We start from the raw sequence: 23,144 nt of genomic DNA on the forward strand, positions 1-23,144 counted from the left end.
TTCCATATTGTAACCACCTTGACACATACACACATTTCCTTTCTTATCTCTTTCACTGAGTTTTTTCTCCATCATTCTTAAGTCCAGGAAGAAAAGGGCTACGCAAATTCCTACTCACCTCAAGCTCCCCCACCCCTTACTTTCTCTAAATGTCCACAAAATTAAAGTTTTATCTTTGAGAGGCAGAACTTAAGTGATTGTACCTACCCATTCTATTTCCTCCCACATTATAAAAATGATGCAAGACTTTCCTACTCCACATCAACACCAGAAGATCACACAACTACAAATTCCCATGTTTTACTCAAGGGTAATCATGTCAAGGGTGAAGCATGGAAGCTTTGCTGAGAAATATTTTGCCCATATTCCTTCAGACTTTCCCAGTTTCATAATGTGATTTTTACCTAAATTGAACCTGCAAAGCTCAAAAGTACATAATTGATTATAGTTTCAATATAATCAGTAATTGATCCATGACTCCTAACTGGCAATATCCACTCCACCAACCCAATAATAAATGTTTACCTTAAGTTCTAACTAGCTACTTTGGGAAGCTGGGGAAGCACAGGAATAATAATGGTCTACAAGACCGACACCATGATGACTCACATACGTGAAATATGTCTAACTACACATAACACACATGCTTCAAAAAAGGCAGGCCAACAATGCCTAAACTCTTTATTTCACCAACCAGTATTTCTGATTTTCTTCTTGATACTGGATTTTAAAACCTTAGAAGTCTATAAATACTGCATTCAGACTTTCCACATCAAGAGAAAGGGGCCCAGGGCAGAAGATGTCAGGCCCCAGGCTGTTTTGGAGTGGGAAAAGTGGCAAAGATTTCTCAACAGTCTGTATCAGTTTTCTAACTTATTTGAAACGCCTTTAAGCTCTACTTAATCACCAAACTTTCCCCTATGGTGTCTATGATAGAAAAACACTCCTCTCTCATATACGTCCCATCACTAGGGAGCTGGGGGGAAGGGAGTGGGCATTACACAGGCAAGCCAAACTTTTTATTCAGCCAGAAAATGGATTTCTGATTCAGTTGAATGGTAAGGAGTTGTGTAAAACCGTACCAAGTCCTGCTTCTTCCTCAGAGTGAGCTGGGCTGCATTTTTGTGACTGGAAGCATTTCTCATAATGGTGAATTAAGCACCATAAAAAAATAAAATCAATCCCATCTCTATGAGTAGCATAAGAGCTGCTTCCAAGAACCCAGGGATGCCCACATCCCATAACCCACCCAGACACGGCTAATTCCTCATAGACAGCTACATGGGAAGCATAAAACCCTTTCGTCAACTTGTTTTGGGGGGTGAGAGAGAGGCAGTGCTTAGGGAAGATGTAGGATGGATTTTTTTTATTCCTGCCACTACCAAAAACTACAGATCTACACACACACTCACACACACATACATGTCCATTTTTAAGAAAGCTTTTCCTCCCTGTGACTACAGGAACCCAGAATCCAGCCTCCCTCAGGCTGAGGGACGATGCCTATTAACGGCACAGATCTAGCATATCAACATACTATAGAAGGCTCCTGTGTTGTCTCACAAGCTGACAGGGCAGGGCAAAGAAGTGGACACTCATGGGGGACTTGCTTTTTGTCTTAAATCCAATCTACTCAGTAACACTCGCAGGTCCAGGGGCTGGGAGAGGTTCTGTGGGCACAATGTGGTGGACGACCTGATGGTCCCAGCCCACTGTGGTAAGCAGGGAGTGATTGAGCGGGGACCAAGTCGCATCTCTCACAAAGTCTCTGTGGGCTCGGCTTCTAAACCTAGAAGAAAGAAAAAAAGTCGGGCAGAGTAGAGACAAGAAAAGCAGACCTGGAGAAACAAGAGAGCCCAACACATCTGGGGCACATTTTTAGGGTGTGTTACACACATTTCACCAACTGTATGGCCTCATCGCCAGGATAGCAGTGTAGCTATCCACAGTGGATGTCATCAGTCATCCAATCCAGTCCTCTATTTTCATAGATGAAGAAATGCTGGATAGAACAAGACAGTGATGTGGGGCAGTAACAGGCAGCAAATCACAGCAAGGAGGGAAGTACAACTCAGGTCTTCCAGGTGCTGCCTTTTACCCTACAGCAAGCAGGCTGCATTTCATATGCCGTTCTTTATGTGAAAGGGTAGACTGCCGCCCCCTTGCGGGAGAGGGCTAGAGTGCTAGACTTAAAAATTCCACCTACTCCTCCCTCTGCCAAGGACAGGGCTTGTCCTTGGGGTTGTGAATGTGCCCCAGGAATGGAGAGGGTCAACAGCCAGCCTGCTTCCATTACCAAGTCCCTTCGGATACAGATGGAGAATCTGTTCTCCAAAAGCACAACACACTTTTCTGAAGAGGAAAATGACTCGCCCACCCACTGCTCCCCTTCCCTGATTCCCAAAGGATTCCACTTCACACTTACACCTCAGAAAGGCTTGAGTCCAGCACAGCAAGTGAGCAGTCTTCACTGAGAGAGGCCAGGAAGGGAACACTATCAGTGGGAGGAGAGGGTTGTGAAAGGTCAAGCCTGGATCCCAAGACAAAACCTTAACTGGGCCGGCCCCACCGCCACTGTAAAGTGACCCAGGAAAGGCAGCCTGATTCCCACTTTTGCTAATCTGGCTACTACAGGTCCACACTAAAAGTTTCAAGCAAAGATGAGGGAAATGAAGCAAAGTTAGGGTTGACAACCATCCTGGCAACTAACCACCCCTTCTGGTCCCTCTCTATAGCTTCAGCAATAATCCAGAAACACAGGCTTTTCCAGTCTCACAGTCCTAGAATCCCAAATATCCCCAATATATCCCAAATATCCCCAAAATATTAACCATTTTGGGTGTTGGGCAGGAATGAGATCACATTTTAGCCATTTCAGACAGAAACTATCTAATCTGAAAAAATCCTTTGATTCCCAAAGGATTCCACTTCACACTTAAGAGATCTTTGATGTTCCGAAACCTCAGCTAGAACACTGTCTGCTTTAAGGAACTACTTCATCAGCTAACGCTTTGAAAACATACACACACACCCTCACTGTTCCCATTTATACCCATCAGGCCCCTGATGACAAAGAACAGTACCTGTGTGGGGAGAACACCAGCCCAGTGACACACTGGGAGTGTACAGCTGAGCTCAGGACACAGCTTGTACTCTTGGTGTCCACAAGGGAGACTGTCCCATTCTCATCACCTGTAGAAGAGAAGGAACATGTCATAGTGATTAAGAGCATGGACTTTGGTGCCAAAGATTTGAATCCTAGTTCCTCAAGCTTGGAAAAGTTAACTATACTGAGCATCAGTTTTCTCTTTTGCAAAGTAGGAATAATAAGTCACTGGATGATTGTGAAAATTAAGTTAATGAATGAAGCAGTTATTATTTTAACCACAAACTACGTCACCATATACACAGCCTCATGACCACGATAGCTCTACACCTACCCACAGCAGAACAGAATTCACTATATAGCAATCCACTTGCTTTGTGGCTCACTGACTTATAGCCATGCCCAGAATACAGACACTGGATCAATCAATCAATCAAAAATCAAATCCACTGGGAAAATAATCATGTTCTCCAAAGCTACACTAAAACTACATTGGCATCACCCCACCTCCCCACCCTCAATTCATAACTCATCTAGTGTCCATGAGGGCTAAGACTGAGCAACAAGGGCCTTATGCGTTGTGGAGTCAGCTCTTTCTCTTTCCTCCTCCCCTTTCCCAGAGTCAATATGAAGTCTGACATGCTGCCTTACCAAAGACAAAGACTTCACTTTGCTGAGGATGCCAAGCCAGTGAGGTAGGAAGGTAGCCAGGTGCACTGCAGCCTGCAAAGGAGAGATGAGGGTCTGGACCAAAACTCAAGAGTACAGGAGAAGCAGTTTCTCAGATGATATCACTCTAAATCCTGGGAGCACCTTTATTTGATTTCCCAAACCCTGCTAAGGCAGCAGTGTCCTCATCCTTGAGCCTCATAACTATTTATCCACCAGCCTCCTGCCCTTTCTGGACATGAGTCACAGGCAAGTTTCAGGCACAAATCATGAAGATAACAATTCTGGCCCCTTTGTCCTCCCATCTAATAAAGTAAATCACCCACCCAGGAACTGGCCCTTCCTCTTGGTATTCATTGCACAGAACGGGGTTAGCAGAGCCTCACTGGAAAAGAAGGAGATTATGTCACTCATGTCACAGTAACTACACTGGGCATCTAGCAACTATGCCTTGACACTGGCCAAAGAAAGTCTCTTCTGTCAGGGTTCCAAGTACTATTCTCCAACCAATGAATCTCAGACTCACCAATCTGTGATGCTGGCTTGGGACAACGGGTATCCCAGAGTAAAATTCTATTGTCCTAGAGGAAGGCAGAACAGAAAAAGGATTTCACAATCCAAAGGAGCAGCTGCAGGCCAGAAAGTCTCCACACTAGAGACTTTGGCCTATGGAGGGCTGGAGTGTGTTTAGGGAAGAAGGAGCTATCTCTTACCTCGCTGCATGAAAGAAACACAGAGTCCTTGTGAGGAGAGGCAGCAACACAAGTGACCTGAGCAGCATGAGCTATAAAGGACACAGAAAGAGAAATATGATAGAAAACAAGCTGAAGCATTACAAGAGGGCCAGCCCAGGAATAATCAAGGGGCAGGAGGGAGGGAGGGCTGGTCTCATGATGCAATTTAACAAATTTTGTGGGAGATTATGGATTAGACAAAAGCTAAGAGGAGAAGTTTATAGACTTATAAAACCTAAAAAGCCTTGTAAAAAAAAATGTATTAGTAAAGACAATGAATGAGAAATTAGGGGCTTAGTAAGAGTAACAAAGGAATTTCCAGTTAAGGCATCCTAGATGTGAGGGCTAAATAATTTTAGAATAGCAGTCTTCATACTGGAGTACACACACCTCCAAGTAGTATACAAAAACTTTTGAGGGAGTTCTGGGCGCTAATAGCATTAAGAGAGCCAATTTCTCTAATGCTCTCTTTCTTAAAATTGAACTGCCTCTATTTTCAATCACGTTTCTCCCACTTTATAGAAACAACACATACCTGTCATTCATCCCAGATCTTTCCATGGTACAATGCTCAGGGGTATAAAAATACAAGGGTTCTAAACTAAGGGACAAAAGGGGCTTTTCCGTAAGAACCAAAGAGCAAAAAGAAAGAGCATCTAGGTAAAATTCAATGAAGGGGGCTGATCTTGTTTCAGTCACACCACAAACACAAGTATGGCTCTGTGACTTAACTTCGTTTCTGTCTAATAATGAGAACTAAAAAATATAGTAGATCATTGTGATAAGGACATATTCAACAACTTTATCTGAATTTAAAAACAAAGTCAGACTTTTTCTGACAGAAAATTTAGTCTAACTTGGTCCACTGGCTTTACAATGCAGATTGGCTTTTGCCAATTAGGCTATTTGGTAGACATTCGTACAAACTAAGTAGGGTTAACCTGCGAATCTAAAATTTTGACAAATATATGCTTGAAATAAGTATACAATAAATTATATGCCAGAAATTACCTTCTCTGCAACTACTGAAATAAATTTTTTTAGGTATCAATTTAAAAATGTATCAGGCAGCACAGATTTTCAAAATTGTTTTAGGAGGTCTACATGTAAAAAACTTTAAAGTCACTCCTACATGTTAATTAGAAACTGTGGAAATCTTTTCTACAGTCATTTTACCAGACTTTCCCAGGTAGTCTGAATGTGGCCCTTCCCTGAAGCAGAAGGATGGAATTAAAACAGCTTCCATAGTTCTTTCCTAGCCCTAGAATTCACAGAAAGCCAACAGGATAAGAAGTAAGAAAAGGAATTTATTGCTCACTTGAAAAAAGCAAAGCTCTGGGACAAGCACCATGGTGGTGTACAAAAGATGAAGAATACATGGTTCCTCTACCCTCAAAGGTTTTGGGGCAGGGTGCAGTGGCTCATGCCTGTATCTCTTAGCACTTTGGGAGGCCAAGGCAGGAGATCACTTGAACCCAGGAATTTGAGACCAGCCTGGGCAACATAGCAAGACTCTCTACAAAAAATTGAAAAATAATACGGGATTTGGAATTCAGCAGGGGGTATAAGACACAAACACAAAGAACTAACAAAAAGGCTGCATGGTAGAAATGCTGAAAAAGAGTTAGCATTAACCAGGAAAGCATATCATATGTCTAAGAAATAAAAAGCAAATATAATAGACATAGGGCATTGACTTTTCTTTTCCCTGAGACAGTTTCACTCTATCGCCCAGGCTGGAGTGCAGTGGCGTGATCTCAACTCACTGCAACCTCCGCCTCCAGGGTTCAAGCGATTCTCGGGCCTCAGCCTCCCAAGTAGCTGGGATTACAGATGTGCACCACTACGCCTGGCTAATTTTTGTATTTTTTAGTAGAGTCAAGGTTTCGGCATGTTGGCCAGACTAGTCTCTAACTCCTAGGCTTCATATGATCCACCCGCCTCAGCCTCCCAAAGTGCTGGGATTACAGGCATGAGCCACTGCGCACAGTTGGGCATTCAACATTATTGTAAAACTATTTGCAAGTGACCCTGAAGGTCCAGGATACTGGATCTTGGATATGAGTCTGTGATTTCTCTGGCCTATAACTTAATCATGTACTTTGAAGTAAGAAATGGCAGGGAAAGGCACTTAGCCATTCAGAGAACCACAGTGATCACCCAGCATCTAAATCTTGGAACCATGCACACATTAAGGCTGTAGACATTATCTTCACAAAGAATGGCTCCCAAGATAAAGTCAACTACTAGTGCTGTTAATGAAAGTGAGCAGAAAGAGGGGCATTAAAAAAGTAATGGTTCTCACCAGAAAACAAACATTTTATGAAGGTAAATACTCAAAAGTTCAAGATTTAAAAGTCTCAAGATTTATCCCTCAAGAATGTCAAGCATCTAGTAAGCTTGAAGAGAGGAAATGGAGTAAAAGGGCTTCAATGCCACGACAAGAAAATGGGATTTTAATCCACAGGCCACAAGAAACTAATAAAAGACTAAAAGAGCTAGATTGCTAGTGGAGAGATGAGTGCCACTGCCTGTGTAAGGTAAAGCCTGAAAGCGAATACGGGCATAGAAATGGACAGGAAGGTGACTGACCAGTGGAAAAGACTAAAAAGAACTTAGTGGCCAACGGATGGTGGGAAAACAGAAGGGGTGGAAAAGGACCAAGAGTTTGAGCCCTGTGTTGCCAAGGTGGTGAGGCCATCAGTAGAAACAGGGAAACTGGCTGATCTGAAGGTAGCGAGTTATCTCAATTGATTGTTCAGTCAGTTACAGATTAAACTCCTTGTTCTATTCTTTCCTCCCTTTTCACTACTGCACTTGACTAGTCGAATTAAAAAAAAAAAAAGAAAGAAACAAGGAAATTGAGAAAAGGACAAGGGGTAGATACTGGAGCCTGACTATTGTTTTACAAGAAAACTATCAGAACATGGAATTGCTGCTCCTAACATCAAAGCAAAGTTCAAAATGTCCAAAAACACAACAGCTAACACCAGCGCTAAAAATGAAAGAATACTCACCTCGGTATGAATTCAGTACCACCTGCTGAGCAAGGTCCCAAACCTTGATGCTAAGAAGCAAAAGCAAACAGACATTTAATCTTGACCTACACTATCAACATAAAAACGTGTTCAAACAAGAACTTCCTGTAATCAACATTCCCCAAGTCTTTGCCTCCTGGACTGCTGCTATGGTCTACTTACAATGGACTGCAAAATCCCTAAGGAAACCTTATAGACATGCTAAAATAAGTCACTGGATTCTTAGAATAAGCCCGAAATGTTACCTAATGAGGTTAACGGGATAGGAAAGGCACCCACAGGAGGCTTAGAGACAGGAGCAATGAGAACAGGGACCCACCAGAAGTCTTTGCTACCACTGACAGCTTGTGTGCCAGAGCTCAAGACACTGACTGTAGACACAATGTCATCATGCTCATACTTGCAGAACTTGCTGACAATAAGTGTCTCATTCTCATCTAGTTCCCACAATTCAACAGCACCTGTTGGGGGTAGAGTAAGGAAAATATGAGCTTGGATTATACCAAGGCAGTAATTCACTTCTAGGATTCAAAGAGCCATTTGTCACTAAATTAACAAAGTAAGTTAGTTATTCCTGTAAAAGCAAAGTCCACATCATTGGAGAGTTTAGCTAATTTCTAAGCCTTTGACTTTATTCTGCGTTACTGTTTTCCTAATGACAGCCCAGACAAGTAGGTGCAAAAAGCTTCTAGAAAAAGACAAAGCTGGAACAGTCTGTAAAATTCATTATCTGCTTTTAGTGAGAGAATAATGGAAAATGAGCTGCAAGGGGACAAGAATGAAGTTTCCACAACTGTTTAAGCGGCACACTATCCAGTGATGTTAACACTTCCCCATTATTTGGACACTAGTAAGTGTTTGCTGAACTAGTTGAATAAATGTCTTGCAGAGTCTTTAAAAATATGTTGAATAATTGAACGTCTTGCACAGTGACTGGTTAAGTATAGAGAATCCGCCAAAAGTTGTCTTGATTATGTAGTGTTCGAGCTCAACTGTCAGAGAGGTTAAATCTATCAAAAAGTGGGACTTTTAAACTTTCATGCAATGCCGGCCAACTTCCAAATTCTGATTAAAAAAAAAAAAAAATGCCAAAGCCTGCATCGCTAAGCCTAACAGTCAACACAAAGAAGGCAGAATGAAGACAAGAAAGCGGTAAGAAATGGGAAGAGACACGTAGCACAGATTGGCTTCGGTGTCATCTTAAAATCAAGATTATGCTTGGTTACACAGAAGAAAAATGTTTCCAATCCGTTGCTTAATTTTGTTACGGATTTTTCTAGGAAATCTCACCAGACAATTTAGAATTTTAGAAAAGGTATTTCCCACCTACACAAAAGTTTGCATTCGGGGCCAACACTCTCAGGCAATGAGTATAGGACATTAGATTGAGCTCAACCCTACCCGTACCCCAAGCCTCCATTCTACCGTTCCACCCGGGGGTGGGGGGGTGGGGGGTGGATGAGGGGAAAGTGACTCACCTGAATCGGAGGCCACTAGAATACCTCTCTCCCCAACCCAAGTGAGGTCAGCCACTCCAGCCTCCGTTTGGACTCCGGCGGAGCAGAAGCCTTCGTTGGGGGCGGCACAGGGGTCCTTAAAAAGCCAGAGGGAGCCGGCCCAGCAGCGGCCACTCAGGCTGGAGGCCCCGAGGAGAAGCGCCCCATCTACGGGGGGTACAAGCTGTCAGCGCGTGAAGGGTAGAAGGGCTCGCCTCCATGGAGGCCGCACAGAACAGCGTTCGGGCCGGGTCTGGATCTGCGCTCAGGAACGCGGGGCAGGGCTAGGGACAGCTCGGCGACGCGACCCAGGGGTCAGGATAACATGCAGGGCGGGGATGGGCTGGGAGGGTCAGTCTCCGGGGAGGGGCGCCCTGGGCCGGGGTAAGGGAGCTCCCAGGCCCGGGATCTCGGCTCACCGGACCGGTACCGCGCAGCCTCCAACTGCCGTTCCATGCAGGCGGGCGCGTTAGGGGGAAGATTCCACTCCCGGGCCGCCTGGGGCACTAGCGGGGGTGGGGTTTCCTTCCGCATCTCCACGGTTCCAACTCCAACCTAGACTCAAACCGGACGCCGGCCGCAGACTCACCTCCTACAGCAAATCCCACGTGGTGCGCCTCTGAGCCTCCGCCCCTCTCCCGAGGCTACTTATCGCGAGAATTGCTTCTATGGCTCCATCCTGCTTTCCGGCTGTCACCCTCCTGCGATAGGTTCTCAGCGTTACTTGCCTCTTCTCGCGATAATTTTTTTTTAAAAAATCTCTCGAGGAAAGTTGTAGGAAGAGTACAAAATTTTCATCTCGCGAGATTTGTGAGCGGCCATCTTGCTCCTGCCCTAACAGATTCTCCTATCGGGGTCACAGGGACGCTAAGATTGCTACCTGGACCTTCGTTGGCCATGCTGTCCCGGGTGGTACTTTCCGCCGCCGCCACAGCGGGTGAGGGGTATAGACCCTGCTCTGGACTATCAGAGTGATTGGAAAGAAGCGAATCTAGGGGTGACAGGGAGGGGAGAAGGGCGCAGCGACACGGGCCTGAGCGGCGAGTGGTCAGTGCAGCTCGGAAGGGAGCGTGGGGTCTTGAGGGACGGGAAAGAGGAGTACATAGCCTTAGTGATAGAGCCTGGCGGGGATGAGGAAGGGGCAAACCAGATTTCATTTGACTTTGCTGACCTTCGCCTTGTCTATCTGCAGCCCCCTCTCTGAAGAATGCAGCCTTCCTAGGTCCAGGGTAAGTGTGAGGATAATGCTCCCTTTCGTCTTTGTTTTTACTTTTATTTCTCGATTCCTGCCCCCACCCCCTTAGCTTTAGGTCAGAAATTTATTTCCGATAATTTTAGGACACTTAAACCCTCTTTCAGACAAGACATTTGTTTCTGTAACTGCCAGCAATGCTCTTATATCACCTAATGACCAAGATTTTAACAGGATAAGTAACGTATTCTAACTAAACTAGAAATTGGTTTTGCTGTCTTCTATACCCGCCCCTCTCTTTTGTGACCTTCCCTTGGGACCTTATGACATGTAGCTTCCACAGCCTGAATCGGAGTAGATTACATACCCAAGAACAAATTTTGTTCAATAAAACAGTAAAGCATGTTGTTTGCAGTCGGTTTCCCAGATATCTAGTTTTTTGCTGCCATATGATAACAATCAGAGAAATCATTCATTGATTCAGTAAATATTTATGTTGCCTAAACACATAACCAAGGATACAAGAATGAGTATGGCTAATTACCTGCCCTCATGGAGCTCACAGTCTAGGAATGGGAGGCACCTTAAGAGTATTGGTTTAGAGTGAGGGCTCCACAGCCAGTACAGGGTCCCTGGCCCCTCCACTTACTGGCTGTGTGACCTCGATTTCCTCATCTACAAAATGGCGATAATAGTGCATTGTGGCTTTTGAGAATTAAGAGACAATTTCTGTGAAACTCAAAAACAGTTCTTGGTACCTGGTGTGTGCTTAGTAAATTTAGCAGCTGTTACCGTTAAAATTGTTCCATAAGACATGTCCATTTTCCTAGAGATTCTTCTTTTTACTTCCAAACTTAGTTCTAAAGCTTGCAAAATACAGTAACTAAAATTGAAAAAAAATGGACTCGAAAAAGTGGTCTTATCTATAATTAAGTCTCATGTATGCAAAAAGTAAGGCTATAATTGACTGCTTCCAACTTAGAAGAAAAAGGACCCCATACAGACTTGTAAACAAATAATTGTAATACCAGTAGTAAATAACTTATATTTACAAGATACAAGGAATATCCTTGGTTTTCTTTCACACTCCATGTCCAGTACCTCAGCAAGGCTCTTCCTCTAGAAATTTGGACTCTGACTGCTGCTTCCACTACCGCTAAAGTAGGAACCACCGTAAACTTTCACCTAGGTATTTTAGTAGTCTCTTAATTAGTCTTGCATCTCTGTTCTTGTCCCATTACAGCCCATTCTCATAATAGCCAGGAGGATTATGTCAATCTCCCACCAAGACCTTCCAAAGCTCCCCATCCCACTTGAATAAAATCCAAACTTAGCATAACCCAGAAGGTCCAACATGAATTGATCCCGTCCTGTCTCTTGACACCGTCTCCTTGTGTTCTCTTTTTAGCTCATTCTCCAACCTTGGTGTTCGTCTGAAAACTACCAAGCACATTCTTGCCTCGGTATCTTTCTACTTGCTCTTCTCTCTTCCCCAGATCACTGGGTCAGATGTCATCTGACTGCCTACCAAAAAACTCTTCCCCATTTTGTTGCTCCCTATCCCCTTACCTTGCTCAGTTTTTCTTCATAGCACTTACAGCTGCCTGAAATTTTGTATGGAGATACAAAATTCCCATACCCCCACTAGAATGTTGAAGGCTGGAGCTTTGTTCATTGCCATGTTATCGGTGCCTAGCATTAGTAGAAAGTCAGTAAATGTTTTGTTGATTAAAAGAATGAATGTTAGCCCAAAATGGGGGGAGGGCTTTACAAATCTGGAGGCTGATTGGTCTTGGTAGTCACTGTTCCTGATTGGTCTTGATAGTCATTGCTATGAAGTCATGGTATGAAGGGCATACAAGACAGAAGGAGCAGCATAAGGCAATTTTTTTGTGGTGTTTCTTCGTTTGTTTTTGAGAGCTGTTAAGTAATTCCAGGAGAGTAAGAGAATGAAGGAAGATAAGGTTATAAAATTTGGCAGGACCAGGCACAGTGGTGGTTCATGCCTATAATCCCAAGGCCAAGGCAGGAGGATCACTGGAGCCCAGGAGTTTGAGACTAGCCTGGGCAACATAAAAACAAAACAACAAAAATTTTTAAAAATTTTTTAAATTAGCTGGGCATTGTGGTGTACGCCTGTACTCCCAGCTATTGGGAAGGCTGAGGTGGAAGGATGGCTTGAGCCCAGGAGGTGGAGGCTGCTAGTGAGCAGTGATGGCACCACTACACTCCAGCCTGGGTGACAGAGTGAGACCTTGTCTCAAAAAAAAAAAAAAATGACAGATACTAGATTACGTATGTTAAATTAAGTAGTTTTCTGTAGGCAGGAGAGAGCTTGTTGAGTTTTCAAGTCAGATTTTCATTTTAGAAACATTGGCAGTAATGTGAGTGGGCTAGGTTTAAGTTGGGGTATTTAATAAGAAGCAGAGGCCAGGTGTAGTGTCTCACACCTGTAATTTCAGCACTTCGGGAGGGTGAGACGGCAGATCACAGTAGTTTGAGACTAGCCTGGCCAACATGGCAAAACCCTGTCTCTCCTAAAAATAAAAAAAATAGCTGGGTGTGGTGGCACACGCCTGTAATCCCAGCTACTCAGCTACTTGGGAGACTGAGGCACAAGAATCGCTTGAGCCTGTGAGGTGGAGGTTGCAGTGAGCTGAGATCATGCCACTGTGCTCCAGCCTGGGTGATAGAGCGAGATTCTGTCTCAAAAAAATAAAAAATAAAATAAGCAGAGAGACCAGGTTTTGGATTGTTAAACTAAGCAAGAGGTGATAAGGACTTGAACTAAGGTAGCTAGTTAGGGAGACTTGTCAGCCTAAGCATACCCTTTAGTGCTATGATTTAAATCAGTGCTTCTTAGCCTGGGGTGGTTTGCCTGCAGGTGACATTTAGCAATGTCTGGAGATATTTTTCAGTGTTACCATTGGATGGGTTGGGGAGGGAGGGGCTACTGGTATCTATTGTACAAAGGCTACAAAGATACTGCCAGACATTCTAAAATGCACAGAACAACCTCTTACAACAAAGAAATATCCAGTTCAAGCGTCAGTAGTGCTGAATTGAGAAACCTTGATGTAAATGAAGGAATCTCAAGCGTGATTCTCAGATTTTAAAACCTGGTGGGGTAGCTAATATATTTGGAGGCAGAAATAATATTCAAAAGATAAGCATTGTACCAAAATAAATGAAATAATGTAAATTCTTATATTACAAGGAGATAAAATTTGAGAGATTGAAGAAATGGAGGGTAGGAAGTTGGACAGAAATACACTGAAAACTTGAAGGAGACTAAACGACAGCAGATATAAAGGGACTAGATTTTATTTCATCAGAAGCTTAAGGAGACATTAGTATGCTGTAACTGTTAAAAGTGTAGTCTTAAGCTGCTTTAGTACAAGAATAGTTTCCAAATCCACTATTGATAATAGTTCAGTTGTTCAAGCTCAGTACAACTTGGCAATAGCAAGTTCTCAATAAGTATTTGTAGGATGAATAAATTGGCTAGACTATACTTAGAGTATTATATTCAGTTCTGTATATCTCATTTAAAAAAAAAAAAAAGACAAAACCAGAGAAGTCCTTATGGGCAATCAGGATTGTGAGGGAACAGATGTTTGACCCAGGTACATTTGTGTTATCTTACATAGAAAAGCAAAATTAGAACTAAGAATGGATTGAGGTTCCAAGAATGTATGTAGCATCTCATTTCAAAGATGAACATAATTAGACCTACCCAGTACTGAAAAAGTCTGTTACATATAGTGATTAGCACTCTCATCAAAGAGAGTATTCAAAAAGGTCCAGGAGCTTACAACACATCAGGCATATAATAGCTAACCACTGACATAGAACTTTTCCATGTGCCAGGCATCATTCTAAGCACTTTACATATATTAACTCAATCCTCAACAACCATATAAGGTATTATCTTCTATTTCCATTTTACTGAGAGAAATCTGAAATTACAAAAGCTTAAGTTCTTTACTCAAAGTCAAGGAGCATGTCTAGGATTTGAACTCAAGATGTCTATCTGGCTGCCACATCCACATTCTTACATATTTCAGTGCTACTAATAGACATACAAAGTGCTAGAGAGATGATCTGCAAGGCTGATAGAAAGGATTCCAGTATTGGGTAGAAGGTTAAGTGTCTGCGATTAATTCTTTGCTGTTGTCACAGCTGATTACTGGACCCTAACCTTCTATTCCCAGTCCATTCTCTTTCCATTATGAGAGTTAGAAAACTGCCTCAATCATCAACCCCATTTATTGTTTCTGCTAATTATTCATACATTGTATTCTCCTTGAAGAAACAGGCTTTACATTTGTACAATTACTACCTGTAGGGTATTGCAGGCAACAAGGACCTTTCATACAGGGCAGCCACACCTTGCCCCTGTACCACCTCTTCCTGAATATGGAGGAAAAGTTCGTTATGGACTGATCCCTGAAGAATTCTTCCAGTTTCTTTATCCTAAAACTGGTGTAACAGGTGAGCATTTTTGCCTAGTCTTTGATAATATGTTTTGATGGCACCACTAAAATCAAGTTAGGTGGATTTTCTTGGGTTTTTTTTTTTTTTTTTTTTTTGAGACAGGGTATTACTGTATCACCCAGGATGGAGTGGTAGATCATAGCTCACGGCAGCCTCCACCTCCCCAGGCTCAGGTCATCCTCCCACCTCAGCCTCCCGAGTAGGTGGGACTTGGCGTGCACCCGGCTCATTTTTCTGTTTTTTTGTAGAGACGGACTTTCACCATGTAGCCCAGGCTGGTCTCCAACTCCTGGGCTCATGGGATCCACCCACCTTGGCCCCACAAAGTGCTGGGATTACAGGCTTGAGCCACCGCCTGCAGCTGCAAGTCAGCTATTTTTAAAAGGAAATTGTAGCAATTGATTTGATTGCTCCAACTTGTCTTTGGTATAAATTTATTTGGGATTTTAATTTAATTTTACAGCATTATCTCTGTTTGTTAGTAGATCAAATTTTTTGATGCCTGCTCTATGCCAGGCACTGTTGCAGCCATACAGTGTTGAACAGTGTTAAATGCCTGCTGTCCTGGAACATACCTTCTGTTGTAGGATGACAATAAAGAAATGAGTAACTGTATAATATACTATTAGATAATGAAAAAGGTACGAATAAAAATGAAGCCGGGTAAGGCAAGAGTCCCCTGATTAAATTTATGATTCTCTCTACTACATGTACTGCCTTTCTTGGCCCATACCCAAGTATTGCTATGACTGGAACATTGGAAACCAAAGATTGTTTTTTTTTTTTTTAGCCCTGGAGTCACCTAAAGTAGCATTTTCCTAACTGAAATTGCTAGAAACGTTAGTCTCCTCAGACTTCCGTAGGTGATAAAAATGTTACATATGATAGAAGTTTCTTGCAAATTCATATTTAAAATTTGTATATTAAAGGCAATTAAAAAAAAAAACTGTTGGAACTTTGTATGGGAAACCGGGTAAAATGTATTTGAGTTTGTAACCCTGTTATTCTCATGATACATCCTGCCATCCTATGATTCTCAGAAATACTGTAAAATGCTTTCCTAAAAGCCTGCTCTGGGCCTCCCTTACATCCTGTGAGGCGCGGAGGAAAGACTAAAGAAATGTAAATCATGGTTTGCATCCTTTCAGAACACATGGCCTGGTTAAAGGAAAAGCCATATTTGAAGCATTGTAATTAGGTGCTACAGGAGTTGAGAATCCTAATATTTATTCATCCTTTTATATACATATCACTTTATAGTTGTTTTTTGCTTGTTTCTTGTGTAAATTTTATCCGGTCTAGTGTCCCATTCAATAAATAGTATATTTTGCTGGACAAATTACTTCAGAAAGTTATCTGACATCTTTGTAGAATAGTTTAATTTACTGTGCGGGGGATTGTGCTTAACATTATTTCTCAAATTTATCAGACTGAAGAAGGTACTGTCCCCATTTTACAAATAAGGAACTAAATTCAGAGATTATTTAGATTGCTCAGTTTCTTTAAAATTGTAGAGTCAGTTTACAGATTTCCCTGAGTCCATATCTTTGTTCTTTCAACTCTACCATACTGCTTCCCAATCCAGTGTTTTGTCTTTGAATCTAATTAAGTCATTACTTTGCCTTCAGCTAATCAAATGTAGAAGTACCTTTCTATCTTCCCTCTTTTAGGCATAGCATATCCATTCATAAAATAACTCTTTCTTCTTTTAGGACCCTATGTACTCGGAACTGGGCTTATCTTGTACGCTTTATCCAAAGAAATATATGTGATTAGCGCAGAGACCTTCACTGCCCTATCAGTAATAGGTATAATGGTCTATGGAATTAAAAAATATGGTCCCTCTGTTGCAGACTTTGCTGATAAACTCAATGAGGTAAGAACCATAAACTTTATTTCCTATTTTAGACTAGCAGAAATATGAAGGTCATCTAGTGATATTTTTGATATGAGTGTTAAGGGAGCAACATATAGAAATGAATCTAATGCTTCAAATAAGTGTTAACGTTAGTTACTAATTTGAGATTTTTTTATATCTACTAAACACTTTAGCTTTTCTATAGTTTAATCATTCAAAAGATATTGTATAGTTATTATGGGCAATTCTTTTTAAGGATTTGTGCATCTCTATGTTTCTTTGTGGGTGTTTTTACAAATGAGAGATACAACTTTGAAGAAGCATGAAATGAGTCTCCTTTTTTTACCCTTTGTGCTTTCACTGATCTTTGTTGTTGCTATCACAATTGTAGCAAAAACTTGCCCAACTAGAAGAGGCGAAGCAGGCTTCCATCCAACAAATCCAGAATGCAATTGATATGGAGAAGTCACAACAGGCACTGGTTCAGAAGCGTCATTACCTTTTTGATGTGCAAAGGGTAGGTTTCAGAAGTTTCTAGGAAGAATGAAGTTACTTGTTGTGTGCATTTTTTTAATTCAGAATTTTTTATGAAGAATGGTTAAATAGATTGAACATATTTTATTTAGAAAAGAGAAGATTTGTGTAGGAGTTGGCATTCACGGCTATTCAAACATTTAAGAACTGTCAAGTGGAAAAATAGTTCAAATTATTATAAAATTAGAAACAATAGAAGCTATTAAAAAAACATTTTGGATCCACACCAAAGGAAATAGTCATTAAGTTAAAGCTGATTTAAAAATGGCATGCACTGTGTAAGGAAGGCTAGGTAAAATACATCCTGTGTATTTCATACACACTTGCTACAAGAACATCTTAACATCTTTGCTGTAAGGAAATCTGATACTGTACATTCTAAATCCACAAAGCAGGCGGGGCACAGTGGCTCACACCTGTAATCCTAGGACTTGAGGAGGGTGAGGCAGGAGGACTGCTTGCACCCAGGAAGTCAAGGCTGGAGTTAGCTATGATCCCACCACTGCACTTCAGCCTAGGCAACAGAGCAAGACTCTCTGAAACACACACACACACACACACACACAACAAATTTAGATAGCAGTAGAGCTTTTTATCATGGTCAGAACATGATTAGATTCTAAAATATGCAGCTTCCAAAACAATCTTTAGGAATATGTTCAGGTATTTTGTTATTACTGTTTTTATTTTGAGCCTTTTACTTTATGGCTAATATTTAAAAGTGAGGTGCTGTTATGTCAAAGTTTTATATTAAACAAAATGAGAAATGAGATGCTAAGATAGAGTAAGCATCTGAAATAGTTAGGATCTTGGCCAATGTGGTCTCGGTACCATATGGATTAGAGTTATCTTTGGTGTTAAGTTTTTTGTCCCTTTCCAAGACTTACGGAATCAGAACCGTTCTTAGGAGCTATCCAAGAATCTGTATTATTTTAAACAAGATCCCTAAAGACTCTTAAGCACGTGGATATTTGAAAATCTCAGAAAATGTTAATTCCATGTATATTTAGGTTACAAAGGGAGAATGCTTCCTGCTTCTTGCATAGCATATACACACACGTGAATGCATGCATACATATATTTTGGCTTTTTTAAAAAACCGTATTGGAAAATGTAGCTTTTTCCTAAGAGTCAAATGATAGTAATTTAGGTTTTTATTTATTTATATTTACTTGATAGATATTTATTGAGTTCTTCCTATGTAGATATTCTGATCAAGGCAGAGTGCTGAAAATATAGTGGAGAACAAAAAGCTTCTGCCTTCATGGAGTCTTATTTTCTAGCCAGCCTTTGGGAGAAGCACAGAAAATAAATAATTGAACAGATGCAAATGTCAACAGGTAATAAATGCTAGATAGAAAAATAAACTAGTATTAAAAAGATTGCAGGCCAGGCACATTGGCTCATGCCTGTAATCTCAGCACTGGGAGGCCAAGGCGGGAGGATCACTTGAGCCCAGGAGTTTGAGACCAGCCTGAGCAACATAGACCCCCTTTCTACAAAATTGCAGGAGGAGGGAGTCACTGTTTTTATAGGGCATTCAAGAAATGTCTCTAATATGATATTTGAGCAGAGACCTGAAAGAACTAATAGTGCAAAGTATGTGGATTTTGGGGGAAATAAGTTCCAGGCTGAGGGAAGAACAGCTTCAAATGCCCTAAACCTGGAAGTTTGCTTGGTATAGTCAAGGAGAAGTAAGCCCATACAGCTGAAGTAGAATTGGTCAGAGGAGAATAAAAGGAGATAGAGGGTGGCCTGGGACTATGATATATAAGACCTTAGGCTCCTATAAGAACTTTAACTTGGACTCTGAGAGAAAGTCATTGAAGGGTCATTCTGATTGCCTTGTTGCCAATAGCCTTCAGTTTGGTATGCATTGGTTTGTGATGCCTATGGGTTAGCCAAGTAGAGATATATAAGAGCTTGGCCTTATGTAGCTTTACTGCCTGTATGCTGATCTTGGCTTCACAGTTTATTAGCTCTGTAACCTTGGGCAAGTTTCCTAACTTCTGCCTCAGTTTCCTTACTGCAAAATGGATACAATTATAACAACTATGCCATAGTTTGGTTACAAGGTTTAATTGAATCTAAACACAGGAGTGTTTAGGGCGTAGTCAGTACTCTACAAATGTTAACTGTTATTTGATCCAGCAAGTATTATGACATAAACACAAAGACAAATCTACAGTGTATGCACCATTATTTGTAGTACCAAAAAATGAATTATGGAATACCAGTATAGTAGAATCCAGTGTAACTTAAAATTGAGGTAGGTTTGTGTGTCATAATTAATAAAAGTGATGTGTATATGCCTATATTTTGATGGGTATACCTATATTTTTATTAAATATTTCTGGGAGGGAATACAGGAAATACAGGAAGTTAATGGCCTATGGGAGAGGCTGAAGGAGACATTTCATACAGCTTACACTTTTAAATATGGTTTTGCCATATGCTGTTATAATTTCTAGGTACATATTATCTATTAAATAAAAGAATTTCACATAAGATACAAAAGAAGTGGGGCATTCTCACTGGCAGAATCTTCAGAGTAGAAGTATTCCTTCAAGTATACAAACAATATTTATCATTTCTTAATTTTGCCCCAGAATAACATTGCTATGGCTTTGGAAATTACTTACCGGGAACGACTGTATAGAGTATATAAGGAAGTAAAGAATCGCCTGGACTATCATATATCTGTGCAGAACATGATGCGTCAAAAGGAACAAGAGCACATGATAAATTGGGTGGAGAAGCACGTGGTGCAAAGCATCTCCACACAGCAGGTACACAGCATTTTTGTAGGTTCTGATGTTGTACTGGTATCTCTTAACAAGTATCTGCTGATGTTTCATTAAGGTAGGAATAGCTGGCAAGGAGTCTTTAGCCTAGAAGTAGCAGTGTAACCCCGGTTTGTTTTCTGGATAGTGATAAGCAGGAAGATGCTGCATACCTGTTAGGATGGCTTTTCTCTTTCCTTAAATTTGGGTAACATTAACTGATATATTTAATTTCTCTATAAAACAGACTGGGCTGGGCATGGTGGCTCACGCCTGTAATCCCAGCACTTTGGAAGGGCGAGGCAGGAGGATCGCTTGAGGCCAGGAGTTCAAGACCAACCTGGGCAACATAGCGAGAACCTGTCTCTACAAAAAAATTTAAAAAGTAGCTGGGTGCAGTGACAAATGCCTGTAGTTCCAGCTACTCAGGAGACTGAGGTGACAGGATGTCTTGAGCCCAGTAAGCATAGGCTGTAGTGAGCTGTGATCACACTATTGCACTCCAGCCTGGGTGAGAGAGCAAGACCCTGCCTCAAAAAATAAAATAAATAAAAGACTGAACAAGGCTATTTCTAAGCCCCTTCCATTTTCTAATTCCATGACATTCCATTTCTTCTTTTCACCTGCATAACTTGTCTGCTTTGAACGTAAATGTTTGCTATTTGCTTAAACTGAATTAATTTTTTTTCATTTATATTTTTGCTTTAATATGACCTGATTTTTTTTCTTTCTCGAGTTTATAACATTTAAGTATTTCTGGTCGTTTTCAGCATAACCTATATAGGATTAGAAAAACAGTGTCTATCAAAGTTTTTTTCTTTTTTTGATAAACTGTCTTTTACATAAAAGTAATATACATGCTTAAGAAACTTAGAAAATACAAAAGAAGTCTAGAAAAGAGATTAAAAATTATTTTCATTCTTAACATTTATATATTACTAATATTTGTTGAATTGGTCTTTTTCAAGCAACTGTTAGTTGTACAAGCCAACATCAGTGGCAGATGGTTACAGGAATATCTGGCCTCAAATTCTATACAGGTTTCACCCATAAAAGCTGTGAGCCAGGCCGGGCACGGTGGCTCACGCTTGTAATCCCAGCACTTTGGGAGGCCGAGGCGGGCGGATCACGAGGTCAGGAGATCGAGACCATGGTGAAACCCCGTCTGTACTAAAAATACAAAAAATTAGCCGGGTGTGGTGGTGGGCGCCTCTAGTCCCAGCTACTCGGAGAGGCTGAGGCAGGAGAATGGCGGGAACCTGGGAGGCGGAGCTTGCAGTGAGCTGAGATCGCGCCACTGCACTCCAGCCTGGGCGACAGAGCAAGACTCCATCTCAAAAAAAAAAAAAAAAAAAAGCTGTGAGCCAAGGAATTTTAACTAACCCCCTGGATTTGCTTAAAATAAATTGTATCTCCTCTCTGTTAATTAATTTTCCTTCTAAACCTGTCCAGTAGCCGTATAGTGTTAAGCCAGTAATCATCTTGAGGTTCTGGTCTGGTAGGAGGTGTCTTTTAGAATAATGATGTTTATTTATACTCTATACTTTTCTGTGTTGTGGAAAGGTCTAACCAGATTTCTCTTTCCTTATCACAGGAAAAGGAGACAATTGCCAAGTGCATTGCGGACCTAAAGCTGCTGGCAAAGAAGGCTCAAGCACAGCCAGTTATGTAAATGTATCTATCCCAATTGAGACAGCTAGAAACAGTTGACTGACTAAATGGAAACTATTTGACAAAGTCTTTCTGTGTTGGTGTCTACTGAAGTTATAGTTTACCCTTCCTAAAAATGAAAAGTTTGTTTCATATAGTGAGAGAACGAGATCTCTATCGGCTGGTCAGATGTTTCTTATGCTTCTTGCTCTGCCTTTGAGTTGTTCCATGATCACTTCTGAATAAGCAGTTTGCCTTTATAAAAACTTGCTGCCTGACTAAAGATTACCAGGTTATAGTTTAAATTTGTAATTAATTCTACCATCTTGCAATAAAGTGACAATTGAATGAAACAAGGTTTCTCAAGTTGTATAATTCTCTGAAATACTCAGCTTTTGTCATATGGGTAAAAATTAAAGATGTCATTGAACTAATGTCTTGCTTATGAGACCATTCAGTGGCGAACTATTTCTGGCTGATAGGTTATGAGATATGTAAAGCTTTCTAGTACTCTTAAAATAACTAAATGGAGTATTATATATCAATTCATATCATTGACTTTATTGTAGTATGCCTATAGAAAATATTATGGACTCAGTGTGTCATAAAATCACTCTTAAGAATCCATCCAGCAGGCCAGGCACAGTGGCTCACACCTGTAATCCCTGCACTTTGGGAGGCCGAGACAGGCGGATCACTTGAGGTCAGGAGTTTGAAACCAGCCTGGCCAACACAGTGAAACCCTATCTCTACTAAAAATACAAAAGGTTAGCCAGGCATGGTGGCAGGCGCCTGTAATCCCAGCTACTCAGGAGGCTGAGGCAGGAGAATTGCTTGAACCCAGGAGGCAAAGGTTGCAGTGAGCCGAGATCATGCCTCTGCACTCCAGCCTGGGCAACAGACCTAGACTCCATCTAGAAAAAAAAATCCAGCAGACACCTATCAGGAACATAGAAAATAACAAGTGTTGGCAAGGATGTGGAGAAATTGAAACACTTGTGCACTGTTCGTAGAAATAATATGAAATGGTACAGCCACTATGGAAAATTGGTGATTCCTCATAAAATTAAAATGGAAATACCATGATCCAGCAATCCCAGTCGACATATATACTCAAAAACATCAAAAACAGGGTCTTGAAGAGATACTTGTGTTCCATGGTGATAGCAGCCATTATTCACAATAGCTAAAACATAGAAGCAGCCCAATTGTCCATCAGTAGATGAATGGATAAGCAAAATGTAGTATATCCATGCAACGGAATATTATTCGACTTCAAGGAAGAAAATTCTGACACTGGCTGTCGCATAAATGAACCTTGAGGACGTTATGCAGTTTTACAGGATGAGTTATGGAGCTGGATAGTGGTGATGGTGGCACATTAAGGATGTATTTAATACTGTTCTTAAATGGTACACCTAAAAATGGTAAATTTTATGTGTATTTTACAATCTTTTTTTAAATTGAAGAAAAATCCTGTAGATAAATTAGAAAATTCTTCCCTTCATAGGTTTATCTGCATTTGATTCTCCCATAATTGTACAAGGATTTATTTGTATTCAAATGGACAAATTACGTAATAGGAAA

The 23,144-nt window shown here is 41.1% G+C and overlaps 2 protein-coding genes across 5 annotated transcripts; one reads left to right on the forward strand and one right to left on the reverse strand.

Moving 5' to 3' along the window:
- Positions 1-647: 647 nt before the first annotated feature.
- WDR77 (WD repeat domain 77) lies at positions 648-9,672 on the reverse strand. 4 transcript variants are annotated; one of them, XM_063625654.1, is made up of 10 exons: positions 9,463-9,672; positions 9,026-9,211; positions 7,867-8,008; positions 7,527-7,576; positions 4,489-4,559; positions 4,302-4,356; positions 3,758-3,829; positions 3,084-3,192; positions 2,426-2,494; positions 648-1,789 (listed from the first exon to the last, which is right to left on the reverse strand). In XM_063625654.1, exons 1-10 carry the CDS (start codon positions 9,575-9,577, stop codon positions 1,630-1,632), a joined length of 1,029 nt encoding a protein of 342 aa, XP_063481724.1. In that variant the 5' UTR covers positions 9,578-9,672; the 3' UTR covers positions 648-1,629. The 4 variants fall into 4 exon arrangements, with proteins under 4 accessions (XP_063481724.1, XP_063481725.1, XP_063481723.1 ...); XM_063625655.1 differs by having other exon boundaries at positions 648-1,783; positions 9,463-9,597; XM_063625653.1 differs by having other exon boundaries at positions 2,426-2,530; positions 9,463-9,597.
- A 32-nt stretch (positions 9,673-9,704) lies between these two features.
- Positions 9,705-21,910, forward strand: ATP5PB (ATP synthase peripheral stalk-membrane subunit b). The gene is made up of 7 exons (XM_063625657.1): positions 9,705-9,980; positions 10,236-10,272; positions 14,584-14,729; positions 16,445-16,608; positions 16,982-17,107; positions 19,734-19,913; positions 21,502-21,910. The coding sequence occupies exons 1-7, from the start codon at positions 9,941-9,943 to the stop codon at positions 21,577-21,579; spliced, it is 771 nt and encodes a 256-aa protein (XP_063481727.1). The 5' UTR covers positions 9,705-9,940; the 3' UTR covers positions 21,580-21,910.
- The last annotated feature ends 1,234 nt before the right edge of the window (positions 21,911-23,144 follow it).

This window comes from Symphalangus syndactylus, chromosome 12, assembly GCF_028878055.3.
Source record: "Symphalangus syndactylus isolate Jambi chromosome 12, NHGRI_mSymSyn1-v2.1_pri, whole genome shotgun sequence".
Classification (NCBI taxonomy): Eukaryota; Metazoa; Chordata; class Mammalia; order Primates; family Hylobatidae; genus Symphalangus; species Symphalangus syndactylus.